General features: G+C 36.7%; 1 protein-coding gene across 7 annotated transcripts in view; it reads right to left on the minus strand.

Annotated features, from left to right (window-relative positions):
* Positions 1-266: 266 nt before the first annotated feature.
* The window catches only part of LOC125275747 (collagen alpha-3(IX) chain), a 57,467-nt gene continuing 29,797 nt past the window's right edge, over positions 267-27,936 (minus strand). For 5 of the 7 annotated variants that reach the window (XM_048202986.1, XM_048202988.1, XM_048202983.1 and 2 more), the window contains 34 exons: positions 26,047-26,443; positions 23,736-23,816; positions 23,114-23,131; positions 22,465-22,557; positions 21,700-21,735; positions 19,818-19,889; positions 19,436-19,480; positions 18,972-19,007; positions 18,766-18,789; positions 18,623-18,676; positions 18,168-18,239; positions 17,759-17,800; positions 17,318-17,377; positions 15,457-15,510; positions 15,288-15,341; positions 15,113-15,166; positions 14,764-14,817; positions 14,006-14,059; positions 13,831-13,884; positions 13,380-13,433; positions 13,121-13,174; positions 12,830-12,874; positions 12,678-12,731; positions 12,279-12,332; positions 12,063-12,116; positions 11,594-11,665; positions 11,470-11,505; positions 11,301-11,345; positions 11,173-11,205; positions 10,578-10,724; positions 10,404-10,458; positions 6,885-7,079; positions 4,051-4,128; positions 267-961 (listed from right to left, as the gene is read on the minus strand). In XM_048202986.1, coding sequence (XP_048058943.1) covers positions 762-961; positions 4,051-4,128; positions 6,885-7,079; positions 10,404-10,458; positions 10,578-10,724; positions 11,173-11,205; positions 11,301-11,345; positions 11,470-11,505; positions 11,594-11,665; positions 12,063-12,116; positions 12,279-12,332; positions 12,678-12,731; positions 12,830-12,874; positions 13,121-13,174; positions 13,380-13,433; positions 13,831-13,884; positions 14,006-14,059; positions 14,764-14,817; positions 15,113-15,166; positions 15,288-15,341; positions 15,457-15,510; positions 17,318-17,377; positions 17,759-17,800; positions 18,168-18,239; positions 18,623-18,676; positions 18,766-18,789; positions 18,972-19,007; positions 19,436-19,480; positions 19,818-19,889; positions 21,700-21,735; positions 22,465-22,557; positions 23,114-23,131; positions 23,736-23,816; positions 26,047-26,443 — 2,530 coding nt within the window. In that variant the 3' untranslated portion in view covers positions 267-761. The remainder of the gene's footprint in view (positions 962-4,050; positions 4,129-6,884; positions 7,080-10,403; positions 10,459-10,577; positions 10,725-11,172; positions 11,206-11,300; positions 11,346-11,469; positions 11,506-11,593; positions 11,666-12,062; positions 12,117-12,278; positions 12,333-12,677; positions 12,732-12,829; positions 12,875-13,120; positions 13,175-13,379; positions 13,434-13,830; positions 13,885-14,005; positions 14,060-14,763; positions 14,818-15,112; positions 15,167-15,287; positions 15,342-15,456; positions 15,511-17,317; positions 17,378-17,758; positions 17,801-18,167; positions 18,240-18,622; positions 18,677-18,765; positions 18,790-18,971; positions 19,008-19,435; positions 19,481-19,817; positions 19,890-21,699; positions 21,736-22,464; positions 22,558-23,113; positions 23,132-23,735; positions 23,817-26,046; positions 26,444-27,936) is intronic. The other 2 variants (XM_048202989.1, XM_048202990.1) reach the window with 2 other exon arrangements.

Below are 27,936 nucleotides of genomic sequence, written 5' to 3' on the forward strand. Positions count from 1 at the left end.
ATCAAAATAATAATAATCAAATGATATCACTAAATATTATAAAGCCAGGTCTAGTTATTGGAGCTCTGCTATATATAAATAATAAAAGCTTTTTAAGAAAATATTGTAACAATTATAATCAGTCCTTCTGAAAGTACAGTACTCATTTAAGAAATACATTTTCTGCAAGTAATTGTCTAAAAATTATGCAGTTCTTATCTACAGGTTGACAAAGCTCTTCTTACTAAAGCTTTTCATGAAAAATAAAGCATAGCACGCAGGTAACATGGTGGTGAAAAGCTTTTATTTCAAGCTGCCCTGTTGTTGGATCACACTGTCGTTCTGTTGGCGTAGCTTAATGTCTGGCACCATGTCTAACATTGGTCTTTACAATCACATTTTTTTATGAAAATTATTTAAAAAATACATGCAGAAATGCAATCTCATGGCATGTAGAGGTCCGCAAATTACTTCACCATTGATTTTACCAGTTTGTGGCCCAAGAACGGAAACATCAATTTCCAATTAATTTATTTATCTGCAATTTACTGTAAACCATCTGAAAGAACAAACACTAGTTTATGTACAAGGTACAACAATAAACCATGTGAACTGGATCCACCATCAGGAGCTGCATCCGTAGGTCTCTATACAACTGTCACGTTTGTTTAACTCGCCGTCTGCTCGCCGTTTGAACTCTTCAAGTTTGTCGGAAATGGACTGCATCTGTGCTCCTGATGATGATGGTGATGAAGGTTTCTAATAGGTTTCTATGTTTCTGTTCATGGACCCTTGATGTTGACGGATTTCTTCCCGCCAACCAGGTAAAGAGGTTGAGGCCTGTAGCAGTTTGAAGGATCACAAAGACCAGGGGGACCCTGGGCTCCTCTCGCTCCAGGAGTTCCTGGGGTTCCAGGCACACCGGCCTCTCCTCTGGCACCATCTTGACCATCCTTGCCAATGCCAGGCTTGCCAGCTGGTCCTGTTATAATGAAATAAGATTTGATAAGGAAGGGTTTTGAAAAGGTTCATACAAGAATTTGACTACAACATATAGTACAGTCTAGATCAGGGCTTCTCAATTCTGGCCCTCAAGGTCCACTTTCCTGCAGAGTTTAGCTCCAACCTTGATCAAACTTGCCTGCCTGTAACATTCTAGTAATCCTGAAGACCTTGGCTGTTTAAAATCGCTCCCTATACCCTTATTCACTATTCCCAACATTACTTATAGTTCACTTGAAGAAGCGAATTAAAACAAGTGAGAGAATTCAGATACCGAGTGTGCCGGAAGGGCTGCCGCTTTTGCATAGTTTGTACTTGGTGTTTAATAATCATTTGAAACTTACAAACTGGCAGCTCCAGTAGTAGTGAAAACATTTATCTTGAACTCTGTCATTGGAAATAGCATGTATAAACCTTAATTGAACAATTTAATAACCAATTAAAAAATGTATTTATACCTGTATGATATTATGCTGTACCCACATTTGACCAGTGGGTTGGAAAACGGATGGATGGATGATTCAGTCACGAGCACCATCTTCAGGTCAGGCGCGGAAATTCATTTGGCATGACCCTCAACAGTGCATTATGGGTATTCTCTAACCATTGCGCGCATAGATATATATATACATATCTATGGTTGAGAGTACATTGGTTATTGTGGTGCATTATGGGATTGAATGAGTGCACTCGATATTGCCGACTGGTCACCGTGATTTTGCCAAGTAAGACATGTTCCTGGATCAACATACAGGTGCTGGTCATATACTTAGAATATCATCAAAAAGTTGATTTATTTCACTAACTCCATTCAAAAAGTGAAACTTGTATATTATATTCATTCATTACACACAGACTGATATATTTCAAATGTTTATTTCTTTTAATTTTGATGATTATAACTGACAACTAAGGAAAATCCCAAATTCAGTATCTCAGAAAATTAGAATATTGTGAAAAGGTTCAATATTGGAGACACCTGGTGCCACACTCGAATCAGCTAATTAACTCAAAACACCTGCAAAGGCCTTTAAATGGTCTCTCAGTCTAGTTCTGTAGGCTACACAATCATGGGGAAGACTGCTGACTTGACAGTTGTCCAAAAGACGACCATTGACACCTTGCACAAGGAGGGCAAGACACAAAAGGTCATTGCAAAAGAGGCTGGCTGTTCACAGAGCTCTGTGTCCAAGCACATTAATAGAGAGGCAAAGGGAAGGAAAAGATGTGGTAGAAAAAAAGTGTACAAGCAATAGGGATAACCGCACCCTGGAGAAGATTGTGAAACAAAACCCATTCAAAAATGTGGGGGAGATTCACAAAGAGTGGACTGCAGCTGGAGTCAGTGCTTCAAGAACCACTACGCACAGACATATGCAAGACATGAGACAAGGAATGCGACAGCTGAAACCCAAGCCACTCTTGAACAACAGACAGCGTCAGAAGCGTCTCGCCTGGGCTAAAGACAAAAAGGACTGGACTGCTGCTGAGTGGTCCAAAGTTATATTCTCTGATGAAAGTAAATTTTGCATTTCCTTTGGAAATCAGGGTACCAGAGTCTGGAGGAAGAGAGGAGAGGCACACAATCCACGTTGCTTGAGGTCCAGTATAAAGTTTCCACAGTCAGTGATGGTTTAGGGTGCCATGTCATCTGCTGGTGTTGGTCCACTGTGTTTTCTGAGGTCCAAGGTCAACGTAACCGTATACCAGGAAGTTTTAGAGCACTTTATACTTCCTGCTGCTGACCAACTTTATGGAGATGCAGATTTCATTTTCCAACAGTGCCAAAGCTACCAGTACCTGGTTTAAGGACCATGGTATCCCTGTTCTTAATTGGCCAGCAAACTCGCATTGCTGCAGTAATTCAGGCAAAAGGAGCCCTAACTAAGTACTGAGTGTTGTACATGCTCATACTTTTCATGTTTATATTTTTCAGTTGGCCAAGATTTCTAAAAATCCTTTCTTTGTATTGGTCTTAAGTAATATTCTAATTTTCTGAGATATTGAATTTGGGATTTTCCTTAGTTGTCAGTTATAATCATCAATATTAAAAGAAATAAACATTTGAAATATATCAGTCTGTGTGTAATGAATGAATGAATATAATATACACGTTTCACTTTTTGAATGGAATTAGTGAAATAAATCAACTTTTTGATGATATTCTAATTATATGACCAGCACCTGTTTTATTCCTGTCCGAAAATTTAGTCTTAACCCTATTCCTACCCCTAAACCTAATCCTACCCATAACTTCTCCCTAAAATCAGAGGGGAAAGAGGTGAATAACATTGATGTAGAAGCACCTAACCCTGGCTGCAAGCCTAAACTTAACATAAATGGTAAACTTGTCCCTCAAATCTGATTGGTTGATTGGAATGTTGTTCCAGGATCAACAAAGATGTTGATCCAGGAACATGTCGTACTTGATGAAATCACATTCACCATGGCTGAATCCCAAATGACACCCTAAACTCTCACGGTCTTCCTCTGAGTCTGCACTTTCCTGACGTAATGCCGCTTTGACTGCCAGGTAAAGTCCTCTGTGTAGCTAGCAGACTTGCAGGCTCAGCTGAAGTGCGCATCCAGGGCATATAGCGGCCGCAAAAGGGGCGCTCGCGAGCAACCTTCTGAAACCTAAAATGATGAATGGGACACCCTACAGTCTCGTGGACTTAACGAACGTGCTCGCGGCAGCCATTGTAATTCCACAAGATCGAAAGTGCATAAAAGTGTGCCATTTGGGATTCAGCCTATGGTTCCGGACACCACTACAAATGGCTGTCCCCTCAAATAGTGCCCTATTTAAGGGTATAGAGGGCGATTTTGGACACAGCCATTGATTAGCTTATTCAGGTGTGTTTGTTCATTAGTGCTGGAGAAAGTGGACCTCAAGGGCCAAAGTTGAGATCTCCTGGTCTAGATCAACACTTTTGAAGTCTTTCCACCTACTCAATATCTAAACACTAACTAGAACAATCAACAATTTTCACCAGTCTAAAATGTCTATAGCTTTCGAAATGGTGCTAAAATATGACTAGCAGAAAGTTGAGGTTTAGCGTTTCGTACCTTGAGGTCCGGGTTCTCCAGGAATTCCTGGAATACCAATTCCATTATCGCCCTTGTCACCTTTTTGTCCTGCATCACCTACACAAATGCATAAACATATAAAGTATTAGACAATAAAATCTATCACATTGTCACTTTATAGACATTTATATAGTACATTTCATATGGAATAGCAAGATGCTTTACAAAAAAATTTTCAGATAATCATCATTAGAATCAGATTATATTATGATAGTCAGAGTTGGGTAATCCAGGGGCCAAAGAGTAAAAGTCCTGCCATATTTTTATTCCACCCACTGAAGCATTAATGAGATAAATAAGTGATTAATTGAGTGATGATTGAGCATTATTGAAGACACCTGATGATAACAAGCAGAATCACCAAAGGAGAAAATCACAATTTTTAAGTTACCATCATCGAGGTCAAGGTTTGCTTTAGTTGGGCTCTTGACCCTTGACTTTTTAATATTAGACTTTGTTTGGGCAGTTTTAACTGCATTAAAACCAACCAGACAAGCAAAGTTAAAAGATGATCAGGTGGTGTTGGTTATGTTTTTACATAATCAATATTTGATCTGAATCACTGAACTCATTTAGAGCCCAATTTCTGAGTTAGATTCACATTATTGATTACAGCAGCACTGTGATTCTACAGCACAAGATCTGCTTTTACAATACAGATATTTTTTTTTAAAAAGTTGTCCTTATCACAAAAAAAATAAATATATATATATATTTTAGGCACACACAGACATCAAGAATCAGCCTGTGAATCTCAATGACGGTGACAAGCAACATATTGTGATCAACAGATCAACTCTGAACATTAGAAAACAAGCTACTAAAAAGTCACAGAAAAACAGCAAAATTTCAATAGTGAGAATAAAGAAAATTACTAAGACAATTCAGCTCATAATTTATTCATGCAGCAATGCATGATGGGAGGCATGGATGAATTTTGATTGGTGGCACCCAGAATGCATTGCAACATGCTTTATGATGGGCACCACTGTTGAGATTCACAGGCTGATTCTTGATGTCTGTGTGTTTAAATGAGCTCTGTTTTTTTTTTTTTTTGTTGTTAAATCAGAACTCTAAAAAAAAAAAAAAATGTTTTGATAAAGCTGATCTGCTGTAGAATCACAGTGCTGCTGTAATCAATAATGTGAATCTAACTAAGAGATTGGGCTCTAAATGAGTTCAGTGATTTAGATCAAATAATGATTATGTAAAAACATAACCAACGCCACCTGATTATCTTTTAACTTTGCTTGTCTGGTTGGTTTTAATGCAGTTAAAACTGCCCAAACAAAGTCTAATATTAAAAAGTCAAGGGTCAAGAGCTCAACTAAAACAAACCCTGACCTCGATGATGGTAACTTAAAAATTGTGATTTTCTCCTTTGGTGATTCTGCTTGTTATCATCAGGTGTCTTCAATAATGCTCAATCATCACTCAATTAATCACTTATTTATCTCATTAATGCTTCAGTGGGTAGAATAAAAATATGGCAGGACTTTTACTCTTTGGACCCTGGATTACCCAACTCTGATGATAGTTTGATATGTACCATAGTACTGAATTTTTGCCATATTCATGTATTTAAAAAAGTGATAATTACTGATTTCAACATTTAAATTTGAAATGTTGAATTGGCATTTTACAGATTAATTTGTTAAATGTCCATTAGAACATGTGCATAGACAAGTACTGCATATACCAACATGAAGCAACTTTGTTTGAGTGGTAACAGTGTAGTTTTAATAGTGCTGACATTAGTGAATCCGGAGTATTCTATCACTCTCTCTCTTTTAAGCTCTTATAAGGGTCTTCAGAACCTCTTCTGACATTTATACTGTCAAAATCCCTGCTAGGCATGAGTGCTCAGAGAATGCTAGAACATTTTCCTCTGGAGAAGCATTTGTAAACTTCAATAAACATGTTGACATCCTCAGAGGTTCTGCAGAAATAATTGAGGTAGATTGAGATGCAGTCGGGGGCTTTTCTAATCATCCTGTTATTGCATCTCAATCTCTGTCTTATTAGCAAGCGTAGCATTCCTCCTCGGCTCGGTGGCAATTAGCACAGACTGCACTCACTGTACAACAGCCTCCGCTCGTGAGGACAAAAGAACTGCAATGCTTAACATTCTGGAGGCTGTTACCCTTGAATGACAAGACCGCCAGTAACTGATCGAAATCAATGTGAGCTCGCAGTTTCAGAGGAAAAATCCAATTATGAAATAGCATAAAAATGGCTGATTCTTGCAGAGATATTCAGCTGTGCACATTATGTGATATTAAAGGAATTTTAGCAAGCACCATTAGCATGATGTGGATCACTAAAGGGGCTTTACAACGTGCTCTTTTTAAAATTGGCGAGTTGCCTGAATTACTTTTAAGTGCTAAGCCGATAAAGCTTATTGTATCATATTATTATGCATATGCAAATTTCTAAAGCCTCTAAACTGTCAACGTGATCAAAACTTTGCTGAAAAACCTACTGTACACAATCTAAATGCCTTCTGTTGTCTGATTAATAGTTTATATTTTTTAGCAAGTGTCTTTTTGCTGTGAAATCTTTAATGAATATTTATAAAGTAAACAATTTGCATGACGCAGCTGAAGCTTAACTCAATATTTCATAATTACGAGCATTTGATCTTGAGAATTCACAGGCAATAAAAAACAAATAAACGATGTTTGCATTCAAAGGCTCACTGCAATCACAACACTGCATCCTCAAGAGCTTAGCTTAATTCAGCTGAGCACCAATTGGAACAGTGAGACATAGTTTGGAAATATCAAAGGAAGTGAGAGTCAAATCAATGGCACCTTTAACTCCTGGTTTTCCAGGAAGGCCATAGTATCCTTGAGGCCCCTTGGGGCCCATAAGTCCTCTGGGTCCGGCTTCTCCTGCAGGACCTGCTGGTCCCGGTGGTCCAGGTGGTCCCATGAGTCCTGGACTTCCAGGGGCTCCAATGGGAAGAGGTTTCTTGGCTAGTTCCTTCTTGTAGGCATCTAAATGTTCTGTTTAGTACAATACGATGTTACAGTTTAGTTGCCATTTATAAAGAAAAATATGATTGATGTAGGTCAGGAGTGCCCAATCCTGTTCCTGGAGATCAACCTCAGATCCAACTCTGCTCCAACACACCTGTCTGTAATTATCAAGTGCTCTTGAAGATCTTAAGTAGCTGGTTCAGGTGTGTTTGATCACGGCTGGACTTTGAATGAAGGTAGATCTCCAGGAATAGGACTAGACACCCATGATGTAGGTGTTTTAAAGTGATTAAAGTCGGCATTAAATGGAAGTCTTTTCTTCCCTAGTGTGATGTACTGTAAATCTGATTTAAGGTATAAAGACAACAGGCACAAGACAACACCACTGTCAAAACGATCTCCGTTTACACAGATCCACGAAAATTATTATAAACGCGGTATTATTCACATCAGGCCAGTAGTTGGCAATGTCACTTTGTAAAGAAACACTATGCGCCTACAGACTGAACACGTGATGTAATATGCATGGGCATGACATCATCTTTTTCACAAATTCGTGTTTTTACACGGAGACGATGGCAGTATAGTTTGATACCCAAAAGTTTGTGTTTTCAGGCCACTAAAACGCCGTTGTCATGTAAATGAATGACCAAAATGCAAAAAAAGTTTTAAATTTTTAGCTGAAAATGTCTTGTAAATGGCCCCTGAAACAGCTTCTCGATCAAGATAAAACGTAGGGTGGGTATTGATTTTGTTCATCGGTAACTGATTGGATGATTGACATGTGAATGACAGGTTGTGCCAGTAAACAAGTCATCAGAGAAGAGATGTTGTTGCAAGAGGGAGTGGAAGTTATTTTGATAAAAGATTACGAGGGCACATTAACTAAAGAAAAGAATGATGTGCAGAGATAAATCATTTATAATAAATACTGCAATATTCCATAAAAAATAAGAATTGTCCATTTTGATTTCATGGTGACGTTAAAGGATTAGTTCACTCCAGAATGAACATTTCCTGATAATTTTCTCACCCCATGTCATTCAAGATGTTTATGTCTTTCTTTCCTCAGTCGAAAAGAAATTAAGGTTGTTGAGGAAAACATTCCAGGACTTTTGTCCATATAATGGACTTTAGTGGGGGACAAATGGTTGAAGGTCCAAATTGCAGTTTCAAAGGGCTCTACAAGATCCCAGACGAGGAACAAGGTTATTGTCTATAGAAATTATTATAATTTTCTAAAAAAAAAAAAAAGATATACTTTTTAATCACAAATGCTCGTCTTGCACTAGTTCTGCGATGCGCATCCACGACTTCACACATTACATAATCACGTTGGAAAGGTCATGTGTTACGTAGGCAGAAAAATGAAAAATTCCATCTCATTTTCTCCTCCAACTTCAAAATCTTCCAACATCATTGTTTTAGCTTTTTTTTTTTTTTGTAAAGGCCGTTTGAAACTGGGTCGGTACTTCCGCCTACGTCACGTGTGACCTTTCCAACGTGACTACGTAATGCATGAAGTCGTGGACGCACATTGCAGAGCTAGTGCGAGACAAGCATTTGTGGTTAAAAAGTATATAATTTTTTAGCGATCGTTTCGCTAGATACTGTGTCCTCCACAAATATTGGCACCCTTAGTAAATATGAGCAAAGGTGGCTGTGAAAATAAATCTGCATTGTTTATCTTTTTGATCTTTCATTAAAAAAATTCACAAAATTCTAACCTTTCATTTAAGTGAAACATTTGAAAATGGGTGGAAAAGCTCATTATGAAATAAATGTTTTTCTCTAGTTCATGTTGGCCACAATTATTGGCACCCAATTATTGCAACATCCTTTTCCCAAGATAACAGCTCTGAGTCTTCTTCTATAATGTCTGATGAGTTTGGAGAACACCTGACAAGAGATCAGAGACCATTCCTCCATACAGAATCTCTCCAGATCCTTCTGATTCCCGGCTCCATGTTGGTGCTTCTTCTCTTCAGTTCACTCCACTCATTTTCTTTAGGTTTCAGGTCAGGGGACTGGGATGGCCATGGCAGAAGCTTCATTTTGTGCTCAGTGACACATTTTTGTGTTGGTTTTGATGTTTGTTTTGGATCATTGTCCTGATGGAAGATCCAACCATGGCCCATTATTGGATTTCTAGCAGAAGCGGTCAGGTTTTGATTTTTTTTGTTAGTATTTGATAGAATCCATGATACCATGTATCTGAACAAGATGTCCAGGACCTCCAGCAGAAAAATAGGCCCACAACATTAAAGATCCAGCAGTATATTTAACCGTGGGCATGGGGTACTTTTTATCCATGTGTGCACCAAACCCATCTGGTGGGTTTGCTGCCAAAAAGCTATTTTTTTAGTTTCATCTTACCACAGAAGCTGGTCCCGTTTGAAGTTCCAGTCTTGTCTGACAACTGAATATGCTGGAGTTTGTTTTTGGATGAGCAATGAAGGATTTTTCTTGAAACCCTCCCGAACAACTTGTGGGGATGTAGGTGCTGTTTGATCAATTTTTAGGCTTTCTGAGACTCAAGACTCAACTAATCTCTGCAATTCTCCAGCTGTGATCCTTGAAGAGTCTTTGTCCACTCAAACTTTCCTCCTCACTTCACATTAGGACTATTTAGACACACGTCCTCTTCCAGGCAGATTTGTAACATCTTTAGTTGATTGAAACTTCTTAATTATTTCCCTGATAGTGGAAATGGGGATTTTCAATGCTTTAGCTTTTTTCTTATACCCATTTTCTATTTTGTGAAGCTCAATGATCTTTTGCTGCACATCAGAAATATATTATTTGTTTTTTTCTCATTGTGATGAATGATTAAGGGGATTTGGCCTTTGTGTTTACACATATTTGTACTCCTATATATATATATATACTGGCTGCACAATTTCATGCTCCTAGTCACCCTGGTATGCTAAAAAATGTAAATGTGAATGGGAATATACTTCAGAGATATTTTACTCAGAAGAATTTCTAGGGATGCCAATAATTGTGGCAAACATGTATTGGAGAAAAACATTTATTTCATAATGAGCTTTTTCCCCCATTTTCAATTCTTTTCCTTCAATGAAAGGTTAGAATATTGTGAATTTTTTGAATGAAAGATTAAAAGGATAAACAATGCAGATTTTTTTTCACAGCCGCCTTTGCTCATATTTACTAAGGGTGCCAATATTTGTGGAGGGCACTGTAAGACCCTTATTCCTCGTCTGGGATCGTGTAGAGCCTTTTGAAGCTGCATTGAAACTGCAGTTTGGACCTTCACCCCATTGGTAAATGATCAGGAAATTTTAATTCTGGAATTAACTAATCCTTTAATAACTAATAAAGATGTTGTACCTTCAACAATAACTGAACAAATCTCACGGATCTTCTCGTCATTCATCTTGGGACCCTTTAAAAATAAATTTTTTCAACAACATCAGCAACAACTGCACAAAAGGCATTTTTAAATAGCAACATACTGTCCAGTCAAAGATGAAAGTGAACAATGTCATTAAGCCATGTACTGACAGGTAGACCTCTGGGACCAGGGGATCCTGGCAGACCTCGTTCCCCCTCCAGACCTCTGGCTCCCTGGGGTCCTGTCAGACCCTCATGACCTGGCTGTCCTGGACGACCATCAGCCCCTGTAGCTCCTCTCTGGCCTTTCTCTCCACGCTTGAATAAAACAATGAATAAGAAGAAAAAACATACAACAAAAGCAATCATTTTTACTTCCTGAAGGAAAAGTGTTAAGATGTGGTAAGTTTAGGTCTATCATTTTATATATATGTATATATATATATATGGTTATATGGTTATTATTTATCAATACGTTAACTAAAGGATTAACCAACTAATCAGAAAAGAATCGATAGATTAACCATAATAATAATTAGATTAATAGACTAATTGAAAAAAAAAAAAATATATATATATATATATTATTCGATCAAAATAATTGCTAGTTGCGGCTCTAATATATATGTATTTTATAAAATAATTTATTTAATTTCTAAATCTATTATTGATTTGTTTTATATATAAATACTTAGATTTAAAAATGACATTTTTGTTTGTTTTTCACCAATATGTTTTGAATGGATGTTGAAGGTGGCACACTTACCTCTCCCTTGATTCCAGTAATACCCGGAGGCCCCTGTAAACCATTATTAAAAACCATCACACTACTGTACACATACTGAAATATAATTAGAGGGTATGACCGGGTATGTTGCTATAAATATGTCGAACCTGATCACCCTTCACGCCTGGTTCTCCCGAAACACCTGGATCTCCCTTTAGAATGAAAAGAGAGAAAGACATTATTGTAAAATTACATGGTATTAATGCAAGTGCAGGAAGCAGCAGGCATTTAATAAGGTCACTGAGTGCATGGATCGACTGGGGCTTTATAATTTACCTCACTTCCTTTGGGACCGATGGGACCCATTGGACCCTGAAATAACAGAATAATGACATGATAACACAGTGAAAAATAATAAGGTCTGCTCTGTTATGATTATTAAAATGAACAATGATCACACCTGGTCTCCTTTATGACCCGTGTGACCCTTGATTCCACGAGGACCCATGAGTCCTTGGTCACCTTTATCTCCCTGCGCAAGTAGTCAAAATAATAATGAATTACTGTACAATAACAATGTATAAAGCGCTTCACCATATAATTGCCTTTTATCAGTAGTCACGCATTTACTGTAATTATACTAATTGGGAATGGGGGTTGTCATCTCTCGAAAATGAGTTTTTGCTGGGTGGGATGCCTGTAAATGCTTGGAATCACATGCAAACATATGCATCATATGGTAGTATCAAACAATACACGTTTGTTTTTGTTTTTTACTTGCACGATAAATTACAACTTGCTCACATGGACTGTCTTTGCCATCTCCAGTAAAGTACATACTTTTACTGCATAGTATAAATATGCAAATTGGAACACAGCCATTAAGATCCATAATCAAACAAACAGGTCCATTGATATGTCCAACCCACCTGGATTCCTTGCGGGCCCATTTGGCCGACTGGACCCTGTTTTCCTGTTTCACCCTGAGGAGGGAAGTTTGTTGATTAATTGGATCCATTTTTTAGGAAATTACGATGAATTATAATCTCAGCACAGAATGGTGTGCGCCAAAGCAAAATAAGTAAATAAAATAATAAAAAACAAAAAAGATGTTTGTATGTATGTTTGAATTGTGTTTTTATTACAGTGGCTCCTTTGGCTCCTGGAGTTCCATCTTCTCCTGCTGGTCCAGGTGCTCCCTAAAATATAAAATTAACAAGATTAATAATCATAAATAAAAACAGTAACACTTTAGTTTAGGGTCCAATTCTCACTATTAACTAGTTGCTTATTATTATCATGCATATTACTAGGATATTGGCTGTATATCAGTACATATAAAGCACATATTAATGTCTTCTGCATGACCGTATTCTACATCCTTAATCCTACATAATGTCTAAATTTAACATCTACCTTACTAACTATTAATAAGCAGTAATTAGGAGTTTATTGAGGCAAATATTGTAGTTAATTGTTAGTTACATTGTTAGTTGACCATAAAAACATGTGCATACAAGTGCAAAAAATACAATAATACTCACATCTTTACCAGGAAGCCCAACTGGACCAGTCGGTCCTACAGCACCGATTTCACCCTGTAATAGAAAGAGTGCAATTGCTTGCTATGGCATCACTGTTTTAAAATTCAAATTAGATTCAGCATGTATAATTTTTTTATGTAAATGATGTTTACCTTTTGGCCTGCAGGACCCACGAGTCCCTGTTTTCCTGGTAAACCCTGAATTTGAGATGCAACATTGTTAAGTCAAGGTGAGTCACAGATTACAAATGAGTAAAAAATCTCCTCATTTACAGTTTGTTGGTGTCAGTACCACATGCCTCATGTAAATTCAGTATTTACTGTAAAGGCAAAATCTCTTTCGATAGCTTTCAGAGTAACAGCAGCAGCTTTGAGAATCATTTCAGGAAAAGCACACACAAATAACACATACTGAAACATATACAAATGCACTGATTAACTCACTGGAATTCCCACAATTCCTCTGACACCAATGGCTCCGGGCAGACCTGGGTCTCCCTGTCAAGCAGACGGCAAAATCTCAAATTCTTCTTCAGTTTTTATCAATTTAAGAATCAATGATTTGAGTCACAAAACAATACGCATTTTAATAAGCAAAAAGGTAAAATTGCATCATAAAAACAGGATATGCATGCAGTGCACCAGGTACAAATGGAATGAATTTTGAATTGTATGCATTAGCATAAACATCATCATAACTCACCTTCTCTCCTTGAGCTCCTGGTGCTCCATCAGATCCATGCTTTCCTGGCTCACCCTACAAATACACATCCTCTTCAACATCATTAAAGTTATCAAAGACATTTCAAGTAACTCTTCAGCACAATTTCATAAATATTACAGTGATGGTGAATATGAAGGTCATTTGAAGCATAAATGCACAGTAAAATCCCCAGAGTTAAATCAACTCTAAGCAATTAATAAGGCTGTGACTGAAGTCAGTTGTAGTTCTTGTGTTTCTATTTTTTTCAGTGATTCTGCTTGTTAACAGCAGGTGTTCATCACTATTGCACAATCATCACTTACTTAATTGTTTAATTATCTCATTAACTTTAACTCTGCTTCAGTGTTATTTTAACACTATTTAGAGAGGGACCATATGTACTCTGAGCAGAGTCGATTTAACTCTGGAGATTTTGCTGTGTGTCACTCACAGTGTCACCCTTGGCACCAGCAGCTCCCTTCTCTCCCGGGGCTCCAATCGCACCCTAAAACAACACATTGTAATTCGTCAGAAAGAAACCAGGTAACTTTAAATGATTTCACAGATTGTTATTTCATTCATAGTGTTCTTGAGTAGAGTAGATCACATGGACAGCAATAACTCACATCATCTCCTTTAGGACCAGGATGTCCCTGTCGCCCTCTGATGCCTTCAACACCCTGTTAAGATACATAAATACTCATTTACTTCACTAAACTCAATATAGAATTCATTATCTGTACAAGTAATGTCCCAATAAAGCAGCATCCAGTTATGATTTTACTAAATACAATCATATACACTGAATATGTTGTTATTATTGCACTGTTTTATAATATACTACAATACACAGAGGTGTAAATATCTGCCAGTATTTGCACTAAAAACAGCAATATTTTTGGGAACACTTTATTTTTGTGATGTCCACTTTATTTTGCAATTGTCCAGTTTAGACATTCTAACTATAAGTAACTTTTCAAACTTACATGTGAACTATCAATCATTAAAGCAGTGTTTCCCAAACTTTTTTTCAGTCACGGCACCCTTTGAAAATTTTCAAAAATTTGTGGCACCCCACACTAGTGTTGTCACGATACTACTTTGATATGATACCTTGAAAATTATCGATTTTCAATACAACAGGGAAGGACCATTGTATATTATACTTAAATTTAGTGTAAATAGCATCTATCGCTGCCATAAATTTATGCTGATTCTGAAAATTAATTTATTGTATACAATATATAATATATAATATGTTATTATATTAATATATTGTTTATAATAAATATAGATATTATAATAATTTATATAATACATATTATTTTTAGTTTAGTATTTATTTAACTAATTTATGCACTCATGGTGCACTCTGCTCACGTACTGGGGATCCTGGTGGTCCGGTGGGTCCCGGGATCCCGTTGAATCCAGGGGGTCCCTGCAGAGATGAAACAGGCAGGCTAAAACTTTACCAAAGCTCATTCTGCTCAGATGGAAAATGACATTTCTATTGCTTTTGTGTAGTCACACAAGCCTAATTTTTTTACCCTGCATACATTATGCTAGCACAGCAGTTTTAATCTGTTCACTGACTGCAGATGTTATTTGATTGGCTTTAATGAGCTTTAAACAAATGTAATAATTATTTCATGCATTGGAGGATACTGCTCTGCAAGCGTTCCTCTGGCTCTTTCCTCAACTGATGCAGATGAAGAATATTTTTTAAATCTTACCCGATCTCCTTTATCGCCATGAGCTCCAGGGAATCCGATTGGACCTCGCTGACCCTGCAGGGAATTTGAGTAAACATAATATGACAAAGTGTAAAAAATATATTCTTGTGATGGCAGACAATATTAAAAAGGTGAACACATCTCGATCTACAAAGAATGAACAAAGTTTTCATACATCATCTCCTGCACGTCCAGGAGGACCTTGCTCTCCAGCGGTCCCTCGCTCTCCCTGTAAATAAAGAAGAAAATGACTACAGTTTTTGTTGATTAATCATTCTGAAGAGCTTGTGTATTGCTCTTTCTTGGTTTTTATCATTCTTAAGAACGTTTCAAAGCATTCTTACCTTTTCACCTTGGATACCTGGCACACCGTCCACACCTGGAAGACCACGATGTCCCTGGCAGAGAGATTCAATTTAATAACACACTCATTCATTAGAAAAGCAGTTGGTGTTTGGCCAAAGAAACATTCCTCAGTGAGCAAAATTATGCTACTCCAGACAACACATTTAATCTTTGTGCAACAATAAGTAAATGGAACCTACAGTATTAAGAAACACAAATATTATATATATATATATATATATATATATATTTTTTTTTTTTTTTTTTAAAGTTTTTAAATTGTTTATATTTTTAAAGTTTAAGGACTAAATACATATTTTTCCAATTGTTATTGAAAACTTTCCAAGTGTACGGGTGTTCGGTGTGTTACTAGGGTGTTGCTATGTGGTTGCTAAGGTGTTCTAGGGCATTGGAAGGCGATTGGGGTTGATCTCGGGTGTGCCGCACATGTCTTTAAAAGTGAAGCCAAACCATTTTGATCGTCCCCAGGTGGCTGGATGCTAGTGTTGTAGTCAAGACCACCTAAACCAAGTCAAGACCAAGACCAGAGTGTGTTGAGACCAAGACAAGACCAACACTCCTTAAATTCATCTAAAAATCCATATCTACGGTCTGAGAGATGTCTTATATGTAATCAATAAATACAATTACAATAATAAGACACTATAGAGCTGTTACCAATCAAATCACTAAAATTAAAATTCATCTTTGTGCTGTACAGAAGTTGCATCTGAATTGGTACAACCTGCATAAATAATGTTGAGATTAATGTTTTAAAAATAACATTTTGAATATAGAAAATATGATGGAAAAATAAAATGATGCACTTAAAGGTGCCCTAGAACTTCTTTTTAAAAGATGTAATATAAGTCTAAGGTGTCCCCTGAATGTGTCTGTGAAGTTTCAGCTCAAAATACCCCATAGATTTTTTTAAAGTCATTTTTTTAACTACCTATTTTGGGGCATAATTAGAAATGAGCCGATTCAGGGTGTGTGGCCCTTTAAATCTCGTGCTCCATGCCCCAAGAGCTTGCGCTTGCCTTAAACAACATAAAAAAAGTTCAAACAGCTAATATAACCCTCAAAATGGATCTTTACAAAGTGTTCGTCATGCAGCATGTCTAATCGTGTAAGTACAGTGTTTATTTTGATGTTTACATTGATTCTGAATGAGTTTGAGGCTATGCTCTGTGGCTAACGGCTAATGCTACACTGTTGGAGAGATTTATAAAGAATGAAGTTGTGTTTATGCATTATACAGACTGCAAGTGTTTAAAAATGAAAATAGCGACGGCTCTTGTCTCTGTGAATACTGTAAGAAACGATGGTAACTTTAACCACATTTAACAGTACATTAGCAACATGCTAACGAAACATTTAGAAAGACAATTTACAAATATCACTAAAAATATCATGATATCATGGATCATGTCAGTTATTATTGCTCCATCTGACATTTTTTGCTATTGTCCTTGCTTGCTTACCTAGTCTGATGATTCAGCTGTGCACATCCAGACGTTCTGACCTTGTCTAATGCCTTTCATAATGTTGTCTAAAATTTAAGTCACTTAATATTAACTTCTTTTTTTATTGAACGTTTGTATAAAATCAGTATCACATTTGGCTCAGAACAACATGATTAGCGCAAAATGTTAAAATTGGAGCTCCTTTCAATGTAAATTTATGACATTTTTTGCATGTTTTGTCATCCATCAGGTGTAAATCAGAACTCTGATCACGTAGTAAGTAACAGCGGATTTCTCCTCAACAAGACACATGATTAGAGGAATGATTCATGTCTAAAGCACAAGCACAGATGTGTTACATGCCAAAGTTTAATACTTGGGGGTAGGGACTCACCTTCATCCCTGGCAGACCAGGCAATCCCTGTGGTCCAGCTGGGCATGTTGTCTGGCACTGCTAACAAAATGAGACACACAAGCGCATCAGGTCCATTCATCATTAACTGCAGGATCAGACAGGAAGTGAAGAATAACACACATTCAGCCTATGTAGCTCACCAGAGACATGCAAAAGAAGCACTGAAGATTTAAGAAGAGAGAACTGCAACCGACTGTCAAGTCTTATTAAGATTTTGCTGTAGTTCCATCAGCCAATGATAAATTACAGAGCAAATATAGTGCAAGTTGACATATTTTCCAAGTTCTATATGTTGCATACTGTATCTTTTTGTGTTCCAAGATATAGGCCTTTGCCAGAAAACATGTCTTGAATGCTGATGTGCAAGTTCTGTGTGTCCATGTGAAGCATGAATATTATTAAAATCTAACAAGCACTCACAGTCTCCCCACTTCCCTCAGGGTTCCCAGCACCTTGTGGCCCCTACGGATAGCAGAATGACAGCAGCGTAGTTTAGATTAAAGTAAAGTAAGGGTTAACAGCAGGGACAAAATTACTCAAAGAGTCTTAGAATGTACAAAGACAAAAAGTGAATTACAATGTAAGTTCCGAAGATGGAACTTACATTGTAATTGTGTTCTGAAGATGAATGAAGGTCTTACGGGTGTGGAACGACATGAGGGTGAGTAATTAATGACAGAATTTTCATTTTTGGGTGAACAAATCCTTTAACTAAATTAAGCCCATACCAGTATCTGTTCCTTTTAAGTTGTTTAAAAGCATTCGCCATATGTAAAATTGCTAAACTTATGAAATTAGGAAATATGTCAATAGTAGAAGCAGGTCTTACTGCTGGTCCTGGAGGTCCTGGTGGGCCTGGTGGTCCTGGGAGCCCAAGTCCTCCTCTTGGCCCAGGAGGACCCTGGAAAATATAATAAAGAACATTTATAATCAGGTAACAGAGATAACCAATAAAGCAATGACAATGAGAGCTACGTTAAGTATGAAAACCTATATCTAATGCCAATTTTACAATGCAAAGGTGGCACAGAAGCACTGAAATGGCATTTAGGTGTCTGTTTAATGCTGCTTAAAGGGTGGCATAAATGCATTTAAACAGCAATTATAACTGTATACTTTGATACTAGGGGCTGAAGTGGATTAGAGCAGACATAATTTAGTCAGGATTTTATGCAGCATTACACAGAATTTTGAGCAGGCAGAGAGTAGCCTTAACTCTTTAGCTGTGTTAAGATGCCTTAAGGGTATTAATGCATTTCATGACACTTTGAAAAGAATTCCAACCTCTGGTCCGATGTTTCCCTCATCTCCTGGAGTACCAGGCTTCCCTGGGGGTCCCTGCATGAGTGGAAAGTAGCATTAAAAAGTGTAAATGTAAAATGAAAAGCTGAGAGTGAGACAAATTACAGCGATTTATTTATACATACTGGAGGGCCAACAGTCTCTGGTCCCTAGAAAAGATAAAAAAATGGAATAAGTCAAACCTTCAAAATGTATACATTTTCTAAAAAAAACATGACAAGTGTAATTTTTAAATACAATACAAAATACAAGAAACCAATATGACAATACGATGTCAATAGAACACGTCAACAGCATGTGTTTGCTTTCCAAAAATGAGGAAAAGACTTACAGGGGGTCCGGCAGGTCCAGGGAAACCAGGAAGACCCTAGAAACCCCAACAAAACCAAATATTAGCATAAGTTTAGCTTTGTTTTTTGTTGTTTAATTAACATTAATGACAGACGGCAGCAGGTTTATTAGGCTGCTGTCACTTTAAGATCTGATGCACGGATCCAATATATTGACACATCTGATTTTCTCCCATCTTTTTACACACGATTTATGTGAAAACTCGCCAAAACAGACATTCAAGCATGTGTGATGTTAAGGTGGCTTTCTGTTTGTGTGCACTTCAGGTGTGTGTCAGTCAGTGTGTGAATAATGTTTGTGGCTTATTGCACTCTTTTTAACATCAAGCATGTCCTGTGCTTTATTTTCACATTCATACGTTTCTTTATCACACTAACGTGTCAATAACTTGTGAATTCAATGTGAATTCAAACAGATTTAAGGGATCATTCTGAGGTCTCTTACTCTTTCTCCCACTGGTCCTCGTGGCCCCATGGGGCCCATTGGTCCCTACACACATACAAAGAGAATCAATTAACATTACAGTGATTCATTTAGCATAATGAAATAAAACAGTTTGTGTGGAGCTGTGAAACTGATTACACATTATTGATTGTCTCACTGTTAACTCTTTCCAATAAGGTCCCATCGCATTAACTAACATAATGAGCAATACATTTGTGATAGTATTTATTTTTTGTTAACATTCGTTAATAAAAGTACAACTATTCATTGTTAATTTGTGTTAACTAATGCAGTTTAATAACATTACCAAATGGAACTTTATTGTAAAGTGTTATTGTCTCGTTTAGGTTGTGTTATTAAGGCCATGTGTCTCAATACTAACCATTGGTCCTGGGGCCCCCTGCAGTCCTCTCTGTCCTGGCAGTCCAACCTCACCTCGATCTCCTTTGCTGCCCTACAACACACACAGAAAGACAAAAACAGGTTTATCATCATTCAGCATCGACTGAAGCCGTTGCTAAGATATGGCGGAGCTTGGCGGGTCTATTCTAACATAATTAGCGATGCCGGACTCCTCTCTTCATCTGTCCTCATCTGATAGGACCACAGTCAGCTCTGAGCAGTATTTCACCTATTTATGACACTCCAGATGATGGTGCAATTCAACCATGCTTTCCCTTAATAGATATTGACAGAGGAAGCTGGATTGATTGGCTGTGTTTTGGATCTGGCAGCCTGAAAATGCATTTTCTGATTAGGAGTTATAATATAAAACTTGCTGCTCTGTTTTAATGGATATAGCGGTCAAGTTCAATAAAGGTGATGTTCAGTCTTACTGAGTGAAATCTAAGTTTTCGTTTTAGTCTATACTTACTTATAAACTTACATACTTGTATATTTTCATTTTAGAAGTTTATATACTACAAAATATTGTATAATACAATCCATGTGACACATAGGGCATTGTTCAAATTTAGTTCTCAGGACTCTGTTCTCATTTTATTTAAAGGAAAATCCACCCACACAATGACACCTCTTCCTCCATGCTTCACTGTGGCAGAGATGGATTTATTATTATATTTCTCAACAGATTTTCGAAGACACTGCTCTGGAGCATGCAACTCGTGTTTCATTGTGATTCATCACTCCACATACAAATTCCCATATTCTGCTAAAAACTTTATTCTGTCTTTGTTTTTTTTGTTTTTTTGTTTTTTTTGAGACAGCAATGGATTTTTAAAAAGTGGATTTGTTTAAATTTTGCTAATTAATTACCTGACCAATAATTTGTGGTTAAGACCATTAAAAGCTTAGTGTTTAGTCACTTTGGGCTTGACCTAATTTCTTTTCTTTTTTTGCCCAGAAGTGTATATATCAATTTTACAATATTTTTTTTTTTTTAGTGTAGATTTATATATCAGCTTTAAAATCTTTGTAGCTTACAAACTAATTCTTTTTAGTGTGTTTTTTATTTTTAGAATTGAATTGTATATGAGCTTTATAATCCTTGTAGCTTACAAACTATTTTTAGCAGGTTTTCATTAAAAACATGTACAGAATTCTGTATCAGTTTTGTAAACTTTGTAGCTTACAATATTTATTTTAGTGTTTAATAATAATAATAATAATAATAATAATAATAATAATAATAATAATAATAGATTTATAAAACGGTTAGTTCCAGTCCTTGATTCTGATTGGTCAATAGCCGTGTTTTATTCACGATAAAACACGGCTATGACCACTTCACCCAACAGTTTTATGTATCACTGCACAACACCCTTAGCAACCACCCTTAGCAACTCATGCATATGTTTGTTCTCAATGAAGTTTGTATTACCTGCATTGATATAGCATTTTCCTTCAGGTTAGTCCTTTGTTCATATTAAAAAAAAAATCCATCTGAATGTCAAGACATATCTTGTCTTTTTAACAGTTAAGGGATTTCCCGAGCCCTGACACTGACAACGCTAGTGTCTTTCAAAATAAAAGTCTTCGCTACTGACTGACTCACTCTCAAGCAGTCTTTGCTACAATCTGACTTTACCTAGTCTGTTTTAAGTTGATCTCCATGAGATGACGCATTCTGTTGCTGTTCATGGTCAGGGACTATTTTTTCCAGTGGAAGGAAGGCTTTTAGAGATTTTACTTCATGAAAGTTGCATCTATAACCCTCCGCGTCATGCCTAACATCGCCCCTTAGCTGTTATAAATTCACTGTTGATGTTGGAGATGAAGAAGTTCCGTCAATATTTCACACTTACCTGAGCTCCGGGGGTGCCCGGGGTACCTGGAATACCCTGAAGAACAGAAGAAAATAAAAAATGAGAAAAGGACACTATGTGCTAAAAAAAAAAACAAGAAAAAAAAAAAAAAAAAAAAAAAAAACTGTAAGTCAGTGAGTGAAACAGGACAGAGGTGTTGACATAAGAAAATCTCTAATGAGCAGCTTCTGCCTCCCTGAACAAGAGAACAAAACCCCTAATGAGCTGCCCGGGACGAAAGAAGAAGTGGTTCATTAGCTTGAGCTGCTTAAGTCTAAGGAAAAGCTCTAATGGAGGTTCACTAGACTTTTAGTAGAGGAAAATCTCTGGATCACAGAAGATGACAATACAAAAGAACATGAGTTAAAAAGTATTGTTGCAACTGATAATCATTTGAATTTGAGTATCTCTGCAGGGAATGAATAGGAAAATCGAATCAGTTGTTGATGCTATAAGTAGATGACATCTTGTTGAATATAGAGACTAATGTTATGGCTGTTAACATACAGTATGCAATCATTTTGTATTTCCTATTTTTCCCAAATAATTAAAAAGAAAATTAATAGTTTAATTATTAAACTATGCTGTAAAGTGTAACAACAACAACTGTCACCAGGCTAAATAAGTTGATTTTTATAATATTATGTATATTACATTATGTATTATAACATTGTTGTTTAAAAACATTTAAAAAACAAAGTTTTTGCCTGTAGTGTCTTGCCTTAATTTGCATTAGTCAAGTGTATATTGAACAGAAAGACATACATCTCTCCCATCTCTGCCATCTTCTCCTTGGGGTCCACGAGGCCCCTCAGGTCCCTCAGGGCCGGGGGGACCAGGGATTGGTTTGGGATCCGGCTATAAAGTGTTGAAGGCATAAAAGAAGGAAACAATGAGCAAACGTAAACATGAAATGTTTTAGAATCCTTTTTATTGTTTGCTTTAGTCAAATATAATTAGTTTCATTAAACGCCAAAATCAGTAACTGGAAAGGCTGCAAATAATCTCTCTTTCTCAAGGACCATAAACAATTACTTTAACACAATAAAGAATAAAATGAGAATTGTTAGGTCTCTGCTGTCAGCTACTCTTTATTAGCTTAAGTTTTAAGCAAGCCAAGGAACAACACATTTAGAAAGTAACCGTATTCTTTAAAGTATGGTTAAGTTAAATTCCAAAGAAATTTCTTAATAAAATAATACATTATTTACCTTGAGGTGTTAATAATCTCATATATAAATACATAATATAAATACATAAAAGCTGTTCTGGGTCATGTTTTGTGGATTGCAGTAAGTATAGCAGGTAGCAATGAGTCACTTCAGCAACAAAGCATTGTAGTAGATTATTTGCTAAAAAATAATAATAAATTAATTCATTAATTAAAAAAAAAACAAAGTAAAAAATTAAATACCTCAGCATTGGCATACATCTGAAGAAGCAAGAGAGAGAGAATTAAGATTATTGCAGTTAGTGAAAATTAAACCCCTTCACCAAAAAGAGAAAGCACACCTGTAGATGGCGCCACAACATGCGGCCTACGATAGCGCCCCACCGGCCAACTCGTCAAAAAACAAAGCAAATGCATGAATGTTGACATTGACGTTAAGTTGCAAAGTGAGGTGTTGTGAGGTCTTTTGAGGCAACTAGCGTTTCCAGTCTGCCATAGCAATAAACTGTCGACATTTTAAAGGCCGTACCTTGGTTATGCAGTGCATATATTAGAAAGAGTAATGCTGTTGATAATACTTAATTCAAAAGTCTGACTAAAGTCTTAAATTGTACAGTTTTATTTGCAGTTTACTGCTTAAAACCTTCTTAAACCAGCCTAATGTGGTTTGATGGTCTTTGCTGGCAAGGTTTGAGAGTTTCGGGTGCTTGCTGAAGAGGGTAAAAGACCAGTCAAACCTTTCAGCCTTTAAGAAGGTAACTGACTTGATTTTCCCATATTTAAGTGATTAAACATAACAAAAAGAGACTGTGATTGGTCCATTTCTCATTTAAGACAAAACAGGAAGTGATGAAAGAATGGTTACCTCAGCCAGAGGGAGTTCTGTACAGCTCTCTCTCTGAGCTCTCTTTGGGTCACAGTGAATCAGCATCCACTGCAACTCAAACTGGAAAACATAAAACAAGTTATTGCTTTATTTGTACAGTAACTACAACCAAAAACAATGACTATATCAGAGACGAAAATTTCCCATCATTTACTGAATCTTCAGAAAATCTTTTCTGAAAAAGGCCATCAGTGATTTTGACAGATTACACTGTAATTCCCACCCCTGTCCAGTTGGTGGCGAGTGCACTCCAGTGTGGCAGCAGAGCAAGGTTTCAGCCTCAAGAACAAAATCTAATAACAATGACCTCTGCATCCGTGTTGATGCGTTTGATTATGCACAATTGAAAACTTGATGGATTTATTCAAACGTACATGCACACTGAAGAACAGTAAAAACATAATGAATATGTATGATGCATATATTTAGCAAAATGCTCCCCTCTAGAGTTATTTTTCTTGCTGACTATTGAGTTTATGGCCACTGAATGGCTTTTCTGAGGTAAATGTAACATTACGTGACGTTTTTTTATTGATGCCTTGACTGACTATCAAAAGTATCAAAGCACATATTTGAGAATCAAAGCACTTTCTAAATCATAAACATCTTAAAGACATTTTCTAAACGTCTATTTGACATCTGACAGGAAATGTCCAATGGACGTATTGCAGATGAGCAAACACTCTTAAAAAAAAAAAAAAAAAAAAAACTCTTCCAGACAGGGAAAGTTAAATTCTTGGAATTTAAGAATCAATATCGTTTCATAAAAACGTGCATTGATTAAAATCGAGAAATCAATATTTTTTACCTAGCCCTAGCGTTGTACATATTTGCCTGTTCAGGCAGAAAGGTCGTGTTTTACATGACAACAATGTACTAAAAATGTAAAACTTGTAAAATTTGCATTTTTGCATATAGACAACAACATTGTCAAAACAACCCCCATTCAATCCAAGGATCCACAAAAGACAAAAAAAAAAAAAAGCTGTATTATGCTGCAAGGCCAGTAGTTGGCGATGTAACTTTGTTAAGAAACACTTTGCGCCTATAGACTAAACATATAATACGCATGCACATGACGTCACCGTTTTCACAAATTCACGTTTTTGTAGTTATCACGGAGATGATAAGAGTAGGCCCCTAAAACGCAGCTGTCGTGGAAATGAATGGACTACATGCATAATAAGTTTTCCGTTTTTGAAAATTGATAATGATATAACTTTTTACGGTTCTGTCCATCAAAGTGACAGACAATGCGAAAGTCTAATAAAGGTGAAGACACACAGGGCAACTTTTTGAGCGATGCTGCCGGGAAATTTTACTGAGCGATGTTTCTTGGGTACTTTCCCATTAAGAATGAGCAGCAAATCTAGATAATTTTGATCGATATTTGTTGCACATTCTCAAAGGGAAAGTACCCAAGCAACATCCTTCGACAAAACTGCCCAGCAACATTGCTCAAAAAGTTGCCCCGTGTATCATCACCTTAATGCAACCACTGGACTATACAAATCCAAGCTTTTTATGATTTACATATATCAGCTTTAGGTTTTCTGTTTTAGTTCACTGACTGACAGCACTATCAGACTTATTTTTATCTGTCCTTTGGACAGGAAGTGGCAAGGTGCCGAGGGTCCAGCAATCTGACAGTAACACTCATCAGAGGGTTTGACAGTTATAAAGACCGACACATTTATCACAGGTAGAGACTGTAACAGTATGTGATGGATTTGGCAGGTGCAGGGTGACAGTAACATTCATCAAATACTGTGGAGATCAAAACAACTGAATTAACCCTTCCAAGCGTGTTCAATATTAGGTCTGTAATGACAAATCTTGGAGTGTTTGGTATGGTAATGAGTATGACAATGTTGTATGTTTGGTTTTGGCGGAATAGATCTGCTACGCTCCTGCTGCTTTTATTGCTGTAGGCTATTGCTGCTGCAGAGCAAGAACAGGACTTGCTACTGCCAATACATACACAACACGTTATTTTTTATTATTATTAATAAATACATAAATAGCCAATGCATTTTTTTATATCTAAAACTATATGCAATTCATCACATGAGATGTATATTTTTAAAATTTCTGTTAAAAACATACTATTAATTTCTTTCTTATAAATAAATAATGCATTTTATAATAATGTATATACATCTACGTGCAATTAATCTCATGGGACTGTACATATCTGTCAAATGAATGAATGAATACTTCATGTGTAAAAAAAGTTCCACACATTTAAGAAAGTGAAGAAAACACTAAAGATGAAACTGTTGCCTCTCACCACTACAGAGGTGTTGGGATCAGAATCCAGTCTTCCGATCAGAGTGTCTCCTTCCGTGTTGACGTAGCCTTTCCTCTTGATGGGCTTCTGGTCCACCGGGTGACAGTCCACGTACAGCGTCACCAGCTCCTTCTCCACGCCAACCATCACTTTGTGCCATTTAGTGTTGAAAAGGACGGAAAGGCCCGGAAAGGTGACGGTCTGGACGTCTCCTTCCATGGTGGTGAGAAAGAACTCCAGGGCCTGCTGGTCTCCATTCAGACGCATACCTGCCTGCTTCAAGCCGTCTTCATCCACCACCTGCCAGATGTTCCACACCTTGTTCACAGTGTTCTTGATCATGCGGAAGGTAGTCATGAAGGAATACTCATCTGGGAAGCCCCTTGGAAAGTTCAGCCTGGTGGGAAACAAATATGGATATTTATTAAATATATGTACCTTAATACAGTTTGTTTTATTTTGCACAAATGGATTGCAGACGGCAATCAAGATCAGTCAGCGCTGTTAGATACAAACAAACAAAAAATGTCTGTATGATCTGTTATGATCATATCATGGTTGTGACACAGCAAATGTAAGTTATAAATTACCTAATATTCCAGCTTTAGAAGCACACTTTAAAGTTTTAAATATATATTTTAATCTATATTAATATTGAAATATGGTCTGAGGACAGGTGGCTTTAGTGAAAATGAGAAGAAAAAATAAATAAATAATGGTCCATTTGTATTGAAAACATTCTAGTGTTTAATTTCAAAGCAGAAAAATTGTAATATTAAAAAACTAATGGCAGGTAAAATTGTGGAACTTTTCTTACAAACAAACAAACAAACAAACAAGCAAACAAACAAAACAAGGTTTTGAAGCCTGTTTCAAATGTTTAAATATAATTTAATCTATATGAATATATACTGTAAAGAGAAAAATAAAATAAAATAAAATAAAATAAAATAAAATAAAATAAAATAAAATAAAATAAAATAAAATAAAATAAAATAAAATAAAGATTATTTTTAAAGTACAAAATGACCATTTTACAAACTGATGGCTGGTAAAATTGTTGAACATTTTTCAAGAATTGCTCTGTAAAAGCTTATATTTCAAACTATAATGTTGCATTGGTAGGTTTGTTAAATATAAAGTACTTCTGCAAATTCATAATGAAGTTACGTTATCGTCACGAAGCGCATCTATTTATAAAAGGGATCTATTACCTCTAAGAATAGTAATTCACCTCCATTATTGTCTGATCATCAAGGGAACAGCCTGCATTATACACACAGATCAGCTCGGCTTCAAGTTGCTCTGAGATAAAATTATGAATAGCAAACAGATCAGAGCGAAGTACACTTTCATCTTCAAAGCCTGTGTGCTGTTGTCCGTTAGTTATTTCAAAGGGACGGTGCTGGCTTTCACAGCGGCGCGTTAAAGAATCAGAGCCCGGGCTGCAGGCAGTGAGTGAACAACACACACCATCTGAGAATCAATTACCTTGTCTGGTTTTACACGCACCCTCTCTGGGCTCGACCCCGTGTGGCGTTTTAACAGGCAGAGGTGCTCTGCGGGAGATGTTTTTACAAATGAAGCTACAGTGGCCTTTAACCAGCTTGTAAATGGATCAAGGCAAGGCCATAAATATGGAGTATCCTGTTGGCTAGTAAAATTAATGAGGGCCAATGTTCGGAATAATCTCAGTCTCAAGAAATCACTTTCTCCCATTCCATTTCTAAGTCATGCTCTTCCATTACTTCAAAGACAAGCTGAGAATCCATTTAATAATTTGGTGGGTAGTGTCAGTTGCATAACTGTTTCCTTTTGTTACAGCACAGTTTTTGGATTGTGTTAGTAAAGATTAGCGTTATCAAGACGCTCAGGCCTTGTCTTTCATGA

This window comes from Megalobrama amblycephala, linkage group LG9, assembly GCF_018812025.1.
Source record: "Megalobrama amblycephala isolate DHTTF-2021 linkage group LG9, ASM1881202v1, whole genome shotgun sequence".
Lineage (NCBI taxonomy): Eukaryota > Metazoa > Chordata > Actinopteri > Cypriniformes > Xenocyprididae > Megalobrama > Megalobrama amblycephala.